The 18,688-nt window shown below is 35.6% G+C and overlaps 3 protein-coding genes across 17 annotated transcripts in view; 1 reads left to right on the top strand and 2 right to left on the bottom strand.

Moving 5' to 3' along the window:
* The window catches only part of LOC133843872 (locomotion-related protein Hikaru genki), a 35,410-nt gene extending 32,448 nt beyond the window's left edge, over positions 1–2,962 (bottom strand). For both annotated transcript variants that reach the window (XM_062277630.1, XM_062277631.1), the window contains exon 1: positions 2,198–2,962. In XM_062277630.1, coding sequence (XP_062133614.1) covers positions 2,198–2,333 — 136 coding nt within the window. In that variant the 5' untranslated portion in view covers positions 2,334–2,962. The remainder of the gene's footprint in view (positions 1–2,197) is intronic.
* A 9,705-nt stretch (positions 2,963–12,667) lies between these two features.
* On the top strand, positions 12,668–13,283 carry LOC133843880 (uncharacterized). Its single transcript, XM_062277638.1, has 3 exons — positions 12,668–12,823; positions 12,875–12,953; positions 13,011–13,283. Exons 1-3 carry the CDS (start codon positions 12,821–12,823, stop codon positions 13,256–13,258), a joined length of 330 nt encoding a protein of 109 aa, XP_062133622.1. The 5' UTR covers positions 12,668–12,820; the 3' UTR covers positions 13,259–13,283.
* A 1,143-nt stretch (positions 13,284–14,426) lies between these two features.
* Positions 14,427–18,688, bottom strand: part of LOC133843870 (serine/threonine-protein kinase N) — a 42,852-nt gene continuing 38,590 nt past the window's right edge. For 8 of the 14 annotated variants that reach the window (XM_062277620.1, XM_062277621.1, XM_062277619.1 and 5 more), the window contains 6 exons: positions 17,701–17,847; positions 16,951–17,556; positions 15,522–15,893; positions 15,342–15,449; positions 15,136–15,276; positions 14,427–15,074 (listed from right to left, as the gene is read on the bottom strand). In XM_062277620.1, coding sequence (XP_062133604.1) covers positions 14,931–15,074; positions 15,136–15,276; positions 15,342–15,449; positions 15,522–15,893; positions 16,951–17,556; positions 17,701–17,847 — 1,518 coding nt within the window. In that variant the 3' untranslated portion in view covers positions 14,427–14,930. Of the gene's footprint in view, positions 15,075–15,135; positions 15,277–15,341; positions 15,450–15,521; positions 15,894–16,950; positions 17,557–17,700; positions 17,848–17,980; positions 18,185–18,688 lie in introns of those variants that run through there. The other 6 variants (XM_062277629.1, XM_062277627.1, XM_062277618.1 and 3 more) reach the window with 2 other exon arrangements.

The raw sequence follows: 18,688 nt of genomic DNA, 5'->3' as shown, positions 1-18,688 counted from the left end.
GGGGAACGAGGCTAGGAAGTGTCGAAGAATGGAAGGGAAGAGAAGGCAGCGGGGGGTCAGAGGGCTTCAGCGTTGTGAACGTGAAATATTTCATTTGCTGCGAGTTATTTGCTCTGCGCTTTGCCTTTGCTTTCCATTTCCATTGGCTTTGCTTTGCTTTGGTTTTTTTTTTTTTTGTTTTCTCGAATAACTCGATAAAAATGTCAGAATCGCAGGCAGTGCAACTATGCCAGCATATTTGTAACACACGCAGCTCGAAATAAAAACGCAAAAACAACATGGAAAATGTTGTGAAAATAAATATATAAATTACGCAGAAATATACAAATATATGGCTGTATTTCTTATTTCATTTATTCAGCTGACTTTGCTGTAGAATATTGTTAAACAGAACTTGCTATAAAATTTACTATAAAATATTGATCGAGAATTTTACTTTCCTTATGTATTTTTCTAACCACTTCAAAAGTACAACAAACAAGATATGCAAGCAAAATATTAATTAAGTTAACTTTGCCATACAGTTTTAATAATAGAGCAACCACAACTTTGTACAATTGTTGAAAGTCTTGAAGGAAATGTACTTCAGAAAAGTCTTTTATGAATTAATTGAATACTTTTTAAGAAACTTTGTGCACTAAACTTTGAAAATGGATTGATAATATTTTTTTTTGCATACGCAAAACCAAAACACATACGATATTTTATTAATAAAAAGTTACTCTATGAAACTTATTGCGCACTCACAATTATAATTAGTTTAAATATTATATTTTTTTGTAATAAAATAAGTAATAAGTAAGCTATTGCAATTATAATTATTTATAACAATATTATGAATATGTAGAGCCGACGGCAAAAATATTTTGTTTACTACTTGAAATTTGTTTTCTTTATAATATTGCTAATAACAATAACAATAAACCTTCTAAAAGGGACTCAAATATAACACATAATATTAACAAATTCCAAATTATACTTAAAATTGGTTCACTGTTTAAAAAATATATTAAATTAATAGTACAGAAATTAACAAATAAAATGAATAAATTCTGAATTCTACTTTAAATTTTTTTGCTATGATGTAGAGTCATTAATAGTACAAAAAAATATTTGTTTTATTTTAATTTTGGTACATTTAGTAACTTAAAATATGTTAATCCCCTGAGCCTTAATTGCTATAACAATTACATGATGTTTGTACAGCTTTTAATATTTTCAAACTTCTTGTATAGCAAATTATCTAAGCTTTGCAAAATGAATTTCCAACATATTTATATGGTAATTCGCTAGGAAATAAATTAAATACCATCCTGCCTATTAAATGCATACATAACATTTCAGAATGAAATATATTTATAACAAAATATGTTCTAAGAATCTAATGAAATGCCAAAAACCCACTTAGAGTATGCACACACACGTTCATTGATTAAAATCAATCCATTTAAAGAATCCGGCATGACAAATTAAATGAAAACTTTTGGAAACTACATTTATTTCCTTTAGTACATAATCAATTCAATTTCTTGAAAACTTTTCAGAATTAAATACGTTCAAAAATAGAATTCTCTAGTAAATAAAGCATAAACATTTTTTGTAAAGAAGTGGAGTATGCACACTTCGATCATTGCTAAATCAATTCATTCAAACAAAAGCTGCATAATGAATGAGATATTTTTTTAATATCATATATTATGCTCTAGGAAACAAATAAAATACCAAAGATCCACTTTTTCTAAATACCTAGAGTATGCACACTTCGTTCATTGCTAAACCAATCCATATTTTTTGCAGTTGTTTTATTTTTTGGTGTAGCTTTCACGTTGTGTACGTGTGTGTGAGTAGAAGGATACCGAAGGAGGCGAAAGGAGGTGTGTGAGGGGGCAGTCAGTGTGATTATCGTTTTCGGGCACGAAAGTCATTTAACAAAGTGGCTGTTCGCTTCAGCATCAATAACTGAGAAGCAGTCTACAACCGTTGGCTGCCTGTAGGCGCAGCGTGTCCTGCAAATGTCCTGCATGTCCAGTCGACAGTCGACAGGCCATAATTTTTATTTTCGTTATTTCTTTTTGTCGCTGACCAAATGAAGGTCATCGCATCGCATCGCATCGCATTGAATGACTTGCTTGCTTTTCGGTAAATTGAAAAAATAAAGAAACGAAACGAATAGAGAAGAGAAGAGAAGCACACTCACCTGGCTCCATTGTGGTCGTGGCCTCAACGGGTGGCGCCTCCGTGTTCGCCTGGCTCTTGTCTAGCACCAGAAGAAGGATGGTCAAGGATATGAGAGCCCAGAGTGGCTTATGGCGCATACGTTGCCAACTCCACATGTTGGCCAAAAAGTTGATAACTGTTTTTCCCGTTGCGGTTGTTCTTGTTGTGGTTTGTTTGCTGCTGTTGTAGTTGTTGTCGGTTGCACACGAGACGAGCAAATGCGTCAATCAATTGGCTGACATTGAGCCGAGCCAGTGGAATAAAACACTTGAAAAACTTATGCTGAGCTCACTTCACAGCACGCGAGTAAATTGTTTTGCCATTGAACAAGCATTAAATAAAATATTTGTTTTGTTTTCGTTTTTTCTTTTGTAATTTATTTTCAGCTTTATACTTGGACTGCGTCTTTAAACCGCTTACAAGTTGCACTTTCCAGTTGCCGTCGCTCAATGCCAGTTACAGCACTTGCGACAACAACAACAACAAGAACACAACAGTCTCTCTTAGCCAAAATAGAATTTCACTTTGGCTCAAAACTGCAACAAAACACTCACATATGCACTCACACAATCACACTCACACACAGTCGCACACACCCACACTCGTGCCTCGTGTGTGTATTGTTTAATTTTGGCAATATTCCAAGTCACTTTTCACTTTTGTTTTCACTTTCTTAACCAGTTTTAGTTGCTCCAAAAGTTTCTTCCAATTTTCAACTGCTGCCTGCAACGGACGATGACAAAATGTGTGGCTTTGGCGAACGTTTCATCCTTTTATAGTCCTTGCACCGCATCGTTGGATTCGACGCAGTTGCTGCGAGGATTCGTTCAGCTCAAGTTCGGCACTGAACGATGCCAGGACACGAGCACAAAGGACACGATGCGATTACACGTGTATTTTGCCGGTAACTCGTGTGTTTTTGTTTTGATTTTTCTCCTTGTGTGTGTGTTTTCCCCCCAAATGTTGCTTGGCTTTCGCTTTCCACTTGCCGCATTTTAGGCGCCAACTTCGTCAGTGTGAGTGTGTGTGTGTGTGTGTCCTTGTAAATCTGCACGTCGCAGCGTTCAAAATGACGCGTTGCTTTGTTGCTCCCCTCGGCATTAGCTACAAATGAAGTTTACATTACTTCTGGCTGCCGCATTTGATTAGTTTAGCAGCACACACAAACGCACACATACATACAAGACACACACACATACACTCTCTGAACTATCAATTGAAATGCAACAGAGTTGCACTGCTAATGTATCCTTGGGTAAAGCAACAACAAACAATTTGAAAGTGCATTCGATAAACTAATCAATAAATCTAAACCTTAATTATGCACGAGACTTGCATCTCAAATCCCTTGAATCAAAATGACATTGGCCGCATTTTGACAGATTAAGTTCAACATCAGCTTTGCAATTCCATAAAGTGCATTTATTTTTAGATAAATGTCATGGTTGTAAAAGTGAAATGTATTCAATTACAGTTCATTAAAGTGGCAGCAAAAGTTTGCTTTATATTTACCAAAAGTTTATGATTTATATTTGACAGCATTTTTGGTACTGTAAACTTTCATTTTATATTACATGAGTGAAAGTTTTAAGCTTAGACAAAGAGTCTAAAAATAACAATAATAATAATAACAAAACATAATTAAAATAAAAATTCAAGCAAAAGTACAGACATTTTTGGTTGACGATCATAATTAACAATTAAGAAAGCTACAGTCGAGTATGCTTGATTGTGAGACACCCATTAGCCATTTTGAATAAAAGCGAACGTTTTAAAAATATACCAAATAAAATACCACAAATTACTAAAATATACCGAGTATCATATTTGGTAATATTAGAAATATACAAAGTAAAGTGCCACAAAATACTAAAATATACCAAATGTCATTTTTGGTCATATTAGAAATATACCATAGAGATCAAAATATACCAGTCAAATATTTGAATGTCAGTCAATTTTTTTATTTATAGCCACCTTATTTATTTATAGCTTAAAGAACAGCTAAAAACTTTCTTTCGGTTTATATTGAAAACGCAATTCTTAATTTTAAAAGTAACAACACAAATAAAGTAAGGAGAATAGTTTTTAATTGACGGTCACTAAGTTAATAATTAAAATAAATTGTTGTCTATATTATTTGTCAACAAATTTAGAGAAAGATATTATATTTCTGCAGTATTACGCGTTGCCTTAAGATTTTTGAACTTAGAAGTCAGTCAGTGAAATATATCATTTCAAAGATAATATCTTATACATTTATATGTTGCCAGCTAAGCATTCAAACATGCTCATATATACCAAACAATACGATTTGACTTTCCATTGGCAATCACAGCAATGTGTTCAACTTCATTTAACATAAATATAAATATTTTAATATAGAATTTAATTTTTATTTTATTTATTTAAGGTCAATTTAACCAGAAGACAGTAAAACAAAACTTTTAAAATCTTAGGAAATCTTAGAGTTAAGAATACTTAAAGTAATATAATTTGAAGCTCAGTAGAATAGTAAATCTAAATCCAAGAAACAGATTCAACTTTTCATGGTCCATCTCAAGATATAATATAATATATAAGATATTTATCAGATAGCTTTTATATTAACCAAACAATTAAAGCACATTAAATTCGTATTCATTAACTTTTCTCTATACTTTAGCCAACAAGCTTTTTGCATTGGCTGAGTTAGCAATCAGTTAAAGGACTGCCTTCTCACTTTAAGCACGCCCCATTATTATGCCGCAAGCTTAATCCTTGTCCGTTTGAAGTGCTGTCATTGCAACGGGAACGTCGCATGCTGCCACGTCTATCTGGCATATTGCAGAGCAGAGATGAGCAGAGTACAGACGGCACCCCGAAAAGTAGGCAATGAATTGTGCTGAACAGGATAACGACGATTCGTCAAGTGGAGCCTGGGCATTGCGGTGATTTGAGCACTTACACTGCGGTCAACACACAGCAAATGTCCCTCCAGCATTGACAACCTTGGCCACTAATTACGTAAATGAATTCTGTGGCAAGCAAGCGAGGCCACTTGCCTCATGCCGCATGCCTTGTGCTCAGTGAAACATTTCCGGTGCCTCACACTGATAAATGTTGCCCCATCGTTGTCATCGTCATCGTCATAGTCAAGCTGCTCATCGTCGTGCTTTGGAACAACAATTGAATGCAAGCCGAGCACAAAAGCTGTCTGGCCGAGTCCTTGCCCCACACACTACTTGCCACTTGCCGCTTACCGCTTGCCACTTGCTACTTGCTGCTCAGTCGTCTGTCGCATTGAAAATTTGCTGAAATGCGAAACGCGCAACTCAAACAGAGGCGCTCAGCTCAAGTCAAGTGGAAAATGAAACTGATGTTGCTCCTATTTGCAATTGTATCACAATCTTCCTGCTTTCTGCTTTCATTGTTGTAGTTGTTGTTGTTGCTGTTGTTGCTGTTGTTGCTGCTGTTGTTGCTTGTGCATTGCTGGAAAACTGTAAATTCAATTGTGCTGCATTATCTGTATAATTTGTTGCATGCCACACGTATTTGTTGTCAGCCAGCTGCTTCGTTGCATTCTTCTCACTGCATTCAAGACATATTCACACACACAGATACATACAGATGCTTATCTGACATGTTTGTGCATGTTTGGCAAACAAATAAATTCAATTAAGTGGCAGCAAGCAAGTTGCAAGTTGCTGGTTGCCAGTTGCCAGTTGCAACTTGCCACAAACCACAGCTGCAAGTTGGCAACAAAGTTTTTGCCCTTCCTCCATAAATGAAATTAAAATCCAAGCTAATAATTGATGTTGTCATTGCATCTAATGCAATTTGCCACACAAATTTGCAACAGTTCTAAATTGTATCTGCATAAAATTAGATCAATTTTTGCATGGCAAATGTTGTTTATTGTCGACATTGATGCATCTTTTCCATACTATATAATTCAAGTGGCAATCAATGTAATTACTTAGTTGCCTCTCATCTGGAAAATGCAATATGGATTGCTATGGAAAATAATAGAACCAGCTTAAAGCTAAATAAATAAAAAGAAAATAAACATGCTGAACTCTTGGTAAAGAATGAAACACATTAATCGTGCTATAAATAAGACAGTCTATGAAAATAAAATCAACAATTTAAAATTTCAATTAACTGTTTGTAACTTTTCGTCCAATACTGTCAATCAATCACTCAATCTGTCAGTCAGTCATTTAACACAATCATTATAGTATTATATAAAAAATATTAACCGCTCAACAAAACTTTTAAGTTTTACTCAACTCAAAATGCCTAGCTATAATTTAATAACATACTTAACAGTTTGATTGGGCAACAATTAGAATTTATAGTTATAGGAAGTTATCTGGTATATTTTGCACTCTATGGTACATTTTGAATGCCAATATACCAAATATAGCATTTGGTATATATTTAGTATTTTTGTGATATCTTAATTTGGTATATTTTAAATTGAATACCGCACTCAAAAGCATTTAAAATTGTTTATTATTTAGAATTTATATTAGTAATTAGTTTATATAATATTTAATACAGTAAATTTCATTCAGCTCAACATTTTGTCATAATTTCATAAAGGTTTCGATATAAATGTATATTAAAATCTATATTAGTTACTAATTCTGTTCAGTGACAGAATGTCGTTTTAAGTGCAGCTAAGTAATTAAATAATTAAATGATTTTAAGTGCTTGATTTTCAACTGCGCATTTCCCAAGTAATTAAAATGCCAATGCCTCTTGCACTTGAAGGTGCTGGCAACACGAAGGCGGGAGGGCGTGGCAAGTCAAGTGAATTGCTTTGGGGTCGAAACGGAATCGAATCGAATCGAATCGCATCGAAATGGAATCGAATCACTTGCAATGCAAGCAATCGTATAATTAAATCAATTGCAGACTGTCTGCGAGCAAAACTTAGCTTGAGAATTGGGGAAAGACTGAGAGAAGCAGAGACAATGTGAGACATTGTCTGTGGGGCAAAAGTTCAAGCTTGCATTGGTGGCAACCCCAAAAATCTTGTCGTGTCATGCAATTATCGAGTTTTAATGAAAATTCGCGCACAGTCATACAAATCCATTAAACGCTTTTTTGTCTCTAACGCACGGAAAAAAAAGGGGCGAAACTAATGCGTAAGCCAAGTATCTGACTGGCTTCTAATTACCCAGGACATTCGGGGCCAGGACTCGGGCTAATTGCATTGCCAATGATGCGGCAAAATCGTTTTGACGCTCGACAACGACAAGCAAGCAAAGCCAACGTCAACGCCAACGCCAATGCCAAAAGCGAAAGCCAAATGCGAAGCCAAAAGCCATTAAGTCATTAGGACGCTTAAATTGTCATTAAAGTTGCTTCAAATCGCATTTCATGAGCTGCCTCGCATTGTAGTTTAATAACTTACCACAAGCGACCAGCACAAACACACAAATTGAATACAACATGAATTGTTTAAGGAGTAAGGAGGCCAAAAGTTGCCTGCTTAAAAGTCTCAACTTCTCTCGTAATTAGGCCATATTTGCATTGAATTGCAAATGACATTAGAAATTTTGCAAGTAAAAGTTTGCACTTAACTCACTTGAGTGTGTCTAAGTAGGTGTGTGTGCTACTGAGTGTGTGCGTGTGTGTGTGAGAAAGTACACACAAAAAAAATTTTGATTACAAGGAGATTACAAGTTTTAAGATTTTGAAACTAGAATTTTTGGTTGAAAATAATCTTAAAACAAGATTTCGAGGTTTTATTTGCACTTTAAGATTTAAAAAATTGAATTTTAAGATTAAAATCTTACTTTGAGATCTTATGATCTTAGAGTACTTATGTACTTAGAGAATAAATAACCATCTAAAAACAATAGTCTTGAGTTAAGAACTTTTGGATCTTAAAAGGAAAATAAGAATTTCATGTTGAAAAATGTTAAAACAAGATTTCGATATTTAAGATTACACACTTTCTTTGAGAATGTATTATTCTGAGCTAAAAACTTTAAATCTTAAAAAAAAAATTTTAAGAAGCTGAACAGAGCGTTATATTGAAAAATTCTTAAAAAAGTGGAGTAGTTCTTCTTTGTATTGAGAATAAAAAATCTTTTGTTTAAGAACGAAAAACTCTCAATTTTAAGACTTTTTATTCTTATTTCATAAAACAAGAATTGGAAATTTAGCTTAGTGAATGGTGAAGTTCCCTTACTCTAAAATGAGATCCTAAGATCTGATATTTTCGCAGTTGAGGTGAATTATAGTTCTGTTTGTTCTAGGCTTAAACTCTAGTCTGTTAAACTTTAAATTAAAAAAAAAAAATTATCATCATATATAATAAGCGTGTTATAAACACAACTCAACACATACGTATATAACATAAGAAAATTAAGACTGACAACTTTCGAATTTTGGTACAATTTGATATTGATTTTAGAATTTAACTTCTGTGTTTCATGATGATTCCAGATTTCATTCTCATTTTTTGTACTGTGTATTTGTGAGTATTTGTTGGGCAAATGCCTAACGAGTTTACAGCCAAAGTCGCAGTCAACTTTTGCCGCATGCCGTGTAAATTAAATAAAACATTAATTGCTTGCTTACGTCACGTAATGCCACAGTTGATGCCGCACCACAATCACAATCGTATCCACACACACTCGCAGTCAGTCAGTCAGTCACTTCCCACAGCAATAAAAGCCCCCCTATCCTTATCCAGTCGGAACGCAAAAAAAAGCAACAGAAAGAAAGCAAAATGAAATAAGAGGAAAAGCAACCACAGCGACACGTTCAGCCAATAAATCTCAATTGATCCCCGCGGTATTGTTGCGAAAGTTCAATTAAAAGTCTCCCGGCGGCATGCCTCAAAGTGGCCAGTGGCATTTCGACTGCCTCATCGTGTCAGTTTGCAGCACACACCCACATACACACGCACACACACACACGCGGAGAATACACAGAGACAACTGTTGCCAAATGCCAGTTGCAAATATGCTAAGTGGCCGAGTGTGCACACAAATTTGCATGCACTGTGTCCCACGTGTCGCACGAACATGAAGCCAGAGGCACACAGACAGTTCGCATACGTGTGTGCCACATGCCACATGCTACATGCCACAACATTGTCCCACATCTGTGCCCCCCTCAAAGCAAACGATTCGTTCGCCAAAAAAAGTGTAGCACACTTATTAGCGCACCATTGAAGTTTATTAGTTTGCTTGCAGTTTTAATTAAAGTCGAGGCACTGAAAAACACTGAATTAAGTCAATTGAAAGCGCTGAGCAATGACACGAGTTGAATGTAGAGGTTAATAAACGCTGTCTTAAAATAACAAAAAAAAATTAAGTAAGCAACCATATACCAAGAATAAGTAAAGCACTCAGAAAAATAAAAGTGCTTGAAACGTTCTTGAGGATTAAAATGACAAAATATATCTTAAATACTAAATTTCGACTTCGAAATACTCAAATAAATCGAATATTTTTATCAATTTTTATATAATTATGAAATATTACTTTCTTTTTGGTGAATTTATGTATGCGACAATTATTGTGGAAAGATTTCATTTAAAGCTTGTTTATGTGTATTGCAATCACTTATATTATTATCATTAAATATGTTGTCAAAACTTGTCAATGCTTTTCAAGCGATTAATTATTTATATTTCAATTGCATGTAGTATAATAAACGAATACCACCAACAGAACTTTTTGTTTGTTCATTCTTTTGCTTGCAATAAATAATGACGTTTAAGGCTAGGGAACAAATTTATAGCAACTGAGGCTTTTAGCTTGATTGTGCATTTACTGTTATTCTTTCATAATATATATATTTATTATAATGCATACAGTTTTCAATATGTGTACTTAAATTATGGCACTTTCTTCGCTTTCAATTTCGTTCAACGTTTTCATTTGCGTTACATTAAAATTGTTTAACAGTTTGATTAATAATTCAACACTGACGATATATGTGCACATTTATTGATTAATATATAACCTTTTTGACAACCTTATATATATGTAGCTATGAATTCAATCAATAAGAATAAATAGTACTATGTACACAATACAATTCAATTGCTTAAATTGTTATATTTTTGTATTATTTTAACTAAGTATACATATATACAAAATGCCAAGTTTTTCAACGTCGATTACTATTTTGATCAATATTGTTTATTTGCATTATCTGTTTACACTTTCACTGAAACTGTTAGTTTGAGTTGCCTAATTTAATTTGAGTTAACAGTTTGCTTAACAATTCAATTTTAATAATGCCTAATGTTTGTTGCTATTCTCAAAGTTTGCTTCCATTTGCTCATCATCTGTCATTTTCTTAAACGCATTTTAATTTTCAAATATTTCCATTCAAATTAATCTTAGTTTCACTTTCAACTAATCTCAGTCTAGCAATTATGAAAGTTTATTTTAACTTTGCTCATTTTTCACCACTTAAGCAAGCTTTAATCTGCTTTGCATTCATGCTTTCAGCTAGTGTCATTGCGAATTGTAATTGAAGCCAAGTCACCGACAAGTCGCACGTAAACAGAACTATATTTAGGTAACAGCCATAAACGCTCACATTTGGCTGTGGTGGTGGCTGCTGGCAATGGTTATGACTACGACAACGACTACAGCGACTACAGCGACTACAAAAGGAGGGGAGTAGACTCGCAGTAGATCCAACTGACCAGCAGGAATTTGCCATTTTGTGTGTTTGTCTGCGTGGCTGGATAAGCGGGCGGCAAGTGCAAATAATATTATGCTTAACTGCACACACGCACATGTCCAAGCTCGAGCCGAAGAAATCAGGACTGAACTGACTGCCAAGCTGGACTGGAAAGTAGACATAGTCCGAAGTTGTAGCTGGGTCTGGGAGTCGCTGTGCTGAGCTGTGCATGGCACCGGAAGGAGCAAAGGACAACACGCACAACTTTGCTTGGTCAAACAGCATTAAGTAACCGCACGTACGCACACAGAGCGACGCACAAACACACCTACACGTTTGTATATATATGTATAGATAGCAGGGCTCTCTCTCTGTGTGTGTGTGTGTGTGTAATTGTAATAACTGTTGTTCCGTATCGTTGTCGTAAGCTGCCTTGTTTGCCACTGTAATTGCCCTGACTGTTGCTCCTGATATTGCTGTCGTTGCTGCTGTTGTTGTTGCTGCTCCTTCCATTCCATCTCCTGGTATTGACAACTTCAATAATGGCCATCGACCACAACATCTGGTTTAGTTAGCCGAGGCTTGCCAGCATCTCTCTAGCAGTTAGCAACGGTTTCAGGTACAAACACACGCACACACAAACTGTTAACCGAGCGCCTAATTGAATAGCCTCTCTCGGAGCATGACTGCTACAGTGAAGCATGACATTAACCGACAGCTGAGTCCCCAGCACTCATCTGCATACAGTCTCGTTTCTCTCTGCCCGCAGCAACAAAAACTTACTTATCGCAGCGCAGATAGCACTACGACACTCACATCCCCGTTCCCCTCTCCCCTTTCCCACACACATTAATATGCTGGTGGCACACACATGCAGAACTGCCTGGTGAAACCCTTATCACACACACACACACTCACAATAATATAGACATCCATATTTCGAGTAGCTCAAGACTGCTTTGCATGCATATCCTGGGCCATTCTCTGGCTAACTGCATCTATTTAGCATAATTTCTTGTCTTGTGTTTTTCCCCCACATCTATCTCTCTCTCACTTTCTCTCTGTGTCTGAGTTTTGTTTTTGTTTGCAGCGTCTGCGTTGTGGGCGTGCAACTTGGCTGCCGCAGCAAGTGGCAAGCGGCAAGCGGCAAGTATTAAGTGTCAAGGGCCCAAGTTGCGCAGTTTACGGAAGCAAAGACAATGTCTGGACTGCCGTTCAACACAAGTAGTGTGCAATTCTGTTTTATAGACGATTCGAGTGCCAATCGAATATTATTTGCATCATAATGCCGAGTTTCACTGCATAAATGTAGCTGGAATTTAATATAATAAATTAAGCTGAAATAAATATTAGAATTTCATATTTTCTAGTTAATTAATATTCTGAAATGTACTCAATAAATAAAATTAAATTACCAAACTAAATAGTAAAATTAGCATAAAAAATGATCAAAATTTATAATCACGAAATTGTAATCAGATTCTATTGAGTAAGCAATAATCGCAATCAATATTATTTATATGCAATATCTTTCTCTTTTTAGAAAATAAAAAGTTACTATCCATTTAATATTTGAAATACATTTTATAATACAATTCTTTTTAAATAATTAAAACAAGTCCTATTTTATAATTTCCACAATAAACTTAATACATAGCGCTCCTATAATAAAGAAAAAGTTGTTTTAGCCGCTGAAAATCATTGCATACAAGTTTTTTACGTTTGCTTATACCATTTGAATTTGCCGCTCTTTGCTACATTTATCAACACTTAACAACGCTAAAACAGCGGACAATTGTGACGTCAGCAGCGCATTAAAAACAGCTGTTCGCTTGTCTTATTTGTATTATAACAAATCGTGGATGCTCGCCGAGAAATGTTTCTCCAACTTCACAAATGATTTTTGTTGTTCATTAATAAATAAACATAATGAATTAAGCTAAACAATCTGGTAATTATGGTGAGTTAACAATCAGTATTTAAAAAACCCGATTAACAAATAACTTTGCAGGACTTGGATTCAGTTTGCACTGATTTAAATGCAATAACACGCGCCTTGGCAAAGTTAGTTTATGCGGATTTATTGAATGGTAACTTATATTATACATATTTTATTTGTTTCAAGCAACACAACTTTCTTTATTCAGATGAACGTTTGATCGACATTCAACCACAATTTGAGCGCAGTCTCAATTTGTTTTATTTGAGCGCACAAAAGCAGGAGAACAATCAACAGGTTGCCTATATTCCCTTGCCACACTCTAAGGACATAGACTTTAAACAAATTAATGGTCTACAAAACTTGCTGCCAAACAGTCTAATCTTTATGGCCATTGCAGACAATACAGGCAATATATTGTATTACCAAATCACAGAAGGTTTCAACGAAAAGTAAATATTTAGCTAAGAAAACTGTTTGTAATATTTGTTTAATATTTAATAAAATATTTAGTACTAAATAAAACTGCACTCGTTGTTTATTTAATATCGATAGATACATTTATTCAAAATCATATCATAGTTGCATAAATAACAGTTATATGCATAGCCCCAAAAGTGCTGCCGTAATCTATATATGTATTTATTCTTAAGCTGTCTCCGTTGATAATCCAGATCCAGATTGAGTCCCTTGGGCTATGCACATAAATAAATGACAATAGATCTCGCTGCATTTTGGATTATGCACAATCAATCAATATTCATAAACGTAATCGTAGTTGTAATTGTAATTAATAATCGTAATCTTGACATAAGTGTAACTTAAACTAATTTCAATTATCGAATACTACAACTTAGATACAAATTAAAAATTACATTATTTATATAGCATATATGTCCTTAAACGTACAACAATCTGATTGCATGCAATTGAAAAATTCACAAAATTCTGCATAAATTGCAATTTTTAATGTTTTGCGGTTTCTTTTCGGTTATATTTATAATTTGTTTTTTTTATATTTTTGTTGTTGTTTTGTTATTTAAAGCGTGCACCGCATACAAACAAATTATGTTCAATAAGAAAATGAATTACATGTTTTTAAAAAAAATGCTCAAAGCAATACAGTTTTTATGTTTGTTTTGTTGGTTGGTTTTAAAGTACAATAATAAATAACAAATGTATAAGCATGTATGTGTATAATTTAAAAAATAATTAAAATAATTTTCAACTCGGGCAATGGGCTGAGGAGTTGATAAAAACGCAAGAAAATATACAGTTTTAAAAATTGTAAATATTTTTGTTTATATAAGTGTATATGTATATGTATATATAGTATATAGAGATGAGCTCTTTTTCTTTTTCTTCTTCATCATATTATTATTATTATCTGATGTGTATGTGTATAATTAATTGTAGTGCATACAATATTATGACTTGTGTTTTTTCATTTGTTCTCTCAACATTTTCAATGCGATTTTCTTCTGTATGATTATTATGAAAATACATATATGTGTGTGTGTGTTGTGTGTTTGTGTAGGTTTACTTGATGTTCAATTAACTCATCTACTGGCGCTTGTAAAATAGCTGTGTATAAATATGCTTAACGTTTCTCTCACATTCTCAGTTTTCTTTTTTTTTTATATAAATATATAGAACCTGGCCTCCGAAAATCTTTCCAAAAATCTACAACAATGCGCATAAGGCGTTCTTTTTTCCAAAGGTTCGTCAGACTATTCAATGCATTTTCAATGTTTTCATTCGTTTAGGATAAAACAAAACCGAAAAATATACAACTCACATAATATGTTAACCCTTGTATAATGATTGTTATGACATGCTGGGGGAATTCTAGCAATTGATTGATAATGACGATAATGATATTGATAATGATGATGATGATGCACAGGTTACACATGAATGTAGAATTCTAGGCAATTTGGTTAATGCTTCTGAGCAACATGCACAAGGTTTACAAATACAATACAATACAATATATTATTATTATTATATATATATATAGTTTCTCCTCAGATTAATGTGGCAACAATGCTGCACATGTGTAAAAGCATTAGTTATAACTTATTTATCGACTGAGCTACGCTCAGCTCTGTGAGCTGCTGAAGGCCGATTAACACCACTCGGCCGTATATGAAAAGTCCTGGAAGAGCAGCTGCTCGTCATCGGACAAGTGTCGCGGCTCCTTTGGCGGTGTCAGTTGCGCCTTCTCCGACGTGAATTCCTCATCAAAGTTCGAGACATCCTCCAAATGGTTCTACAAGCAAAACTCAGTTCAAGACACATTCAAGTTTTTGATGTATCGATTGAATACTTACAATGGTGGGTACAAATGGTGGCTTCACCTTCCGCAGCAGCAAATCATCCCAAACGATGGAGCGGAAGAACGCCTGCTTCTTGACATCCTCCGCATCACGCTCCGATGAGCCCAGTCGTCGCTCTGGATTCTTGCGCAGCAGCTGTTGATAATAATAAAAAGCCATAAGTTAATTGACACTTGATAGACAACGAATGCACTTCTTACCCGACGCATCACGGCAATGGCCTCCAGTGAGAGGAAGCGCGGATAGCGCACCTCATCGTTAACAATCGAGTCAAAGACTTCCTCCTCATCGTCGCCCGGGAATGGTGACTGTAATAAAATGCAGCAATTCAATAAGCAACCTCTTCAATCAATCTTAATGTTCGCAATGCAGACACTCACCTCTCCCACCAGCATCTCAAAAATGAGCACACCCAATCCCCACCAGTCCACAGCACGTGTGTACGATGTTTCCGTTAGCACCTCAGGTGCAAGGAACTCGGGTGTGCCACAGAACGTGCCAGTGCGATCCCCAAAGCCCATACCCTCCTTGCACAACCCAAAGTCGGCAATCTTCACATAGCCATCGGTATCGAGCAGCAAGTTATCCAGCTTCAGATCACGATAGATGATCTTATTCTCATGTAAATACTGCAGTCCCAGCACCACACAAGCTGCGTAGAACACAGCACGCGGCTCCAAGAAGACGTCCGTGTGGATGTGCATCATCAGATCACCGCCGGCGGCGTATTCCATCACAAAGCACACATGTTGCTGCAAAGACAAAACAAGTTATTAATCACTATACTGTTTAAGTAATTAACTTAGCAATTAGAGCAGTTGAGCAACTAAATGAAGACATTTAAGATCTCAATAATAAAATGCTTAGAGTGGTAATTACCTAAAAAAGAAAGTATAAAGCTACAACTCCTAAGAACTTAAGCAACTGTTGAAAATATTTCCAATTGACGTCTCAACATTTAAAATTTATGAGTTGTCACTTTAGTAAACAGAATTTATTGACAAGTAATTTTATTTTGTACTAGCAATAGCTAAAAAACACATTTAATTTTCAATCAATAAATCAATTATTTCGTCAGTATTCAGCTTTATACAAAATTTAAAGGGAACTTTAAGTTCGAACAGTTTCATTGAAGTACAAAATTAATTGTAGATTTGAGCTCTTTAGTTACAAGAATTGTTGCCAAATAATTCAGTTTTATACTGACATTAGTTAAAGACCTAAACACATTTGTAATTAAACAAAGCAAAATTTCATTAGAATTAAACTATTTTAACAACTGCAAGCGAACTTTAAGTTGGATGAGATTCGATAATATACTAAATTATTTCTAGTTAAATGTGTGTCTAAGGACTTTAGTTAAAAGAATTTGTTGAAAAGTAACTGAATTTTATACTATCAATATCTTATGACTCAAATATACTTCAATTTTAATTAATACAACAATTATTTTATTCATACAATTGTTAATAAACATAAAGTTCGTTTTTTTTTATTTGCAGTTTATCCCCATGATATGAGCGTACGGCTTGACCTGAATATGTTTTCTAATTAATCTAAAACTATAACAAGTTTAAATGTGTCGCTAACAGATTTGACCAAATTGTTCTTTTAAAGAAAATGATCAAAGCAATTAAAAAACTGTAAGCAAATTATCAGAGCGATTAAGTAAAAGTGTTGTAGGTCACGCGAATTAAGACTTTTAATTAAATAATTTTTACTTTGGTTGATTTTCAAAGAGTGGAAGAATGAAAGAGTTATTATAACTTAACTGTTTATTAATTATATTTGAATAATTGTCAAACTCACCTCGGTTTGGAAGCACGAATACAAATTGACTAAGAACGGATGGCGCATGGCGTTGGCCACCTCGAAGATGCGCTTCTCGCTGAGCAGCGACTCGACCTCATCTCTAGCGATGATGTCGCCCTTCTTCAGCGCCTTGATGGCATAGTACTGATTGTTGCTGCGCAGCTGCGACAATATCACCTTGCCAAAGTGTCCGCGTCCCAGCACGCTCAGCAGCCGGAAGTTCTCCATCGACAACATGCCAGCATTCGGTGGCTGGCCGCCGGCACGCAACGCCTCGTAGCCAGCTGGTTCACGATACTGCAGACCACGTGCCACATTGCGACGTCCGCCGCTGCCGCTAGTTGAGGCGCCAGTTGAGGCCTTGGCCACATTCAACTCGTATTGATTGGCATAGATGGGTTGCTGTTGCTGTTGTTGCTGCTGTTTGTCCTGACGCTGCGCTGGCTGCGGGAATTGCGGAGCACTCGTCGAACTGTTGCCATAGATTGTTGGCGTGGGTGGCTCCTGTATTATTGGCGATGACTGCACATAGGCCAATTGCTGCTGTTGTTGTTGCTGCTGCTGTTGTGTGCCCAAATAGAGCTTGCCCATCTGTGGTATAACCTGGTGGAGAATAAAGTCAAAATGTTGCAGTTGAAAATGGCTTAGGAAACATTCACTTAAGATTCATTCTGTTTTGGGTTAGTTAACTTCTTGAAAAAAGCTCTGAATAATTATCATTTTGTTTGCAATTGTAGTGCGATATACCTCATCGATGGGCTGCACTGACTCAACCGATTCTATTAAAACACTTTCAATGGCCACCGTCTCCGCGAGGGAATCGTCAATGATGAAGCTCGTTGTGGGAGACGCCTCAAGGGGTTCAATGGTAATATGTACAAGATTGATCTTTGCCTGCAAGAGTCAGTTGGGTTTTGTTTTTCGGTTTTTCGATTGTTTGAACTATTGGCAGCGTCTGGCTGTTTTTCTTATTTACTTTAAATCACACAGACACACATAAAAAACGAGTGCGTTGAACAACACATACAGGTGCAGTGCTTGATGTGGATGTTGTTGCTGTTGTCAGCAACAAATGATGCAGAGGCCTGACTAAGGCCAACTGATGATGAAGATGATGCGTTTGTTGCTGCTGTTGTTGTTGTTGCTGTTGGTGCTTTTCTTGCGCACAGATTTGCCTCACAAGCTGTGCCAGAGCCTGAAATGTTGGCAATATCATGATGGCGCTATTCCACATACGCGATTTAACCTATAGATCGATTTGTCAACAACTGAATGTAGCGGCCAGTGGCCAGTGTCATGACCACTGCGAGAGAGAGGCCAGTGAAATTCTCTGCTCTAAAAATTGACAGCGTAAAGGCGGGCAAATGTGCTTAGTCGCAGTACAAATTGTATACGTCTATATATATTTAAATATATATATAGAGCAACGTGAAAATGGAAAAAATGGGAAAATAATAAGCAAACGCTGACGTTCTGGTTACGTGCAACGTGTGAAAAGGGGGGGACAAAGACACAAACACAAATACATATACAGGGTGATGACTGACTGCAACACATACAAATAAATGTACACAGAGAATAACATGAAAGAAGCCATCCCTTTTTTCTTCTGGTTTGCTGGCACGTGAACAGATCGCATCTAGTATAATTTAATATTAAATTATATTTAGGTGTATATTTTAAGCACTTAAATCGCCTCGCTTAACATTTCATCTTGCACACATTATTTACCTTT

Source organism: Drosophila sulfurigaster, chromosome 3, assembly GCF_023558435.1.
Source record: "Drosophila sulfurigaster albostrigata strain 15112-1811.04 chromosome 3, ASM2355843v2, whole genome shotgun sequence".
NCBI lineage: Eukaryota > Metazoa > Arthropoda > Insecta > Diptera > Drosophilidae > Drosophila > Drosophila sulfurigaster.
Note: the sequence above shows the minus strand (reverse complement) of the source record. Positions and strands in the feature narration are given on the sequence as shown.

Excerpts from the sequence above, each read along its gene's own strand:
- LOC133843880 (XM_062277638.1), top strand. Across the intron at positions 12,954-13,010 it reads TTATGCGGATTTATTGAATG|ATGAACGTTTGATCGACATT; the intron begins GTAACTTATATT and ends TTCTTTATTCAG.